Source organism: Limulus polyphemus, unplaced genomic scaffold (assembly GCF_000517525.1).
Source record: "Limulus polyphemus unplaced genomic scaffold, Limulus_polyphemus-2.1.2 Scaffold4933, whole genome shotgun sequence".
NCBI lineage: Eukaryota > Metazoa > Arthropoda > Merostomata > Xiphosura > Limulidae > Limulus > Limulus polyphemus.
Window position 1 is genome coordinate 69,797 of NW_013670543.1, and position 757 is coordinate 70,553.

At 32.5% G+C, this 757-nt stretch overlaps 1 protein-coding gene across 1 annotated transcript in view; it reads left to right on the forward strand.

The window, feature by feature from the left end:
* LOC106471879 (WW domain-containing adapter protein with coiled-coil homolog) overlaps positions 1 to 657 on the forward strand; it is a gene marked incomplete at its 3' end in the record, with an annotated part of 27,695 nt that extends 27,038 nt beyond the window's left edge. Inside the window, exon 12 of the mRNA XM_013932504.1 lies at positions 530 to 657. Coding sequence (XP_013787958.1) covers positions 530 to 657 — 128 coding nt within the window. The remainder of the gene's footprint in view (positions 1 to 529) is intronic.
* Between the last annotated feature and the right edge of the window lie 100 nt (positions 658 to 757).

The window sequence follows — 757 nt, forward strand, 5'->3', positions numbered from 1 at the left end:
ACCTTTTTTGTGACTCAAGTTATTGGGGAAAAAGTTACCAGTAAAGTTGTGAATCCACAAGTAGTCGAGAAAAATGTGTTTAAAAAAATCAGTTAAGTTTGGACCCCCATCAGTAATCCTAGAGTTACTTATAAAATATGTGAATAATAGTCTAGATAATAAATAATAGTGACTTGAATCACCTCTGTACTTACTTTATCAAACAGATTAGTACAATTAGCTGTATATTTTATTTGTGTGAAATGTGCAAATAATAGTCTAAATAAATAATAGTGAATAACTACAATATTCACAGTACCAAATACATAACGTATAACTATCTATGTATTTTAATGATGGAACTTCTAAGACATAATTTGAAGTCTCTTTACAAAACCTAATGGTTGGACATTTTCACAAAAGTGTTGAACACTATAAATACGTTTTTGACATGGCATTATTTTATAGCTGCTACTGTCAGTAGTTTGTCTTCGCAAAACTTGCAAACTTTGGAAAGTCTCAAAATAAAGTCGTGATCTTAACTTCTCAGGCTAACCGTTATAGTGAAGAATGTCACGTGATAGGGAGCCTCAACTGTACTAAAGTTTCAGCCGAGCTCAAGATGGTCAGGTCTCTGGTCAGGTTAGGAGAAATTCAAGCTACTCTACAAGAACAAAGGTGAGTAAATCTATCTATGTAAGAGGTGTCAAGTGAAGAAAGTGTTGTACATATAGTAGACTGCTGTACAGCATTGAAGGAACACTTATATATATATATA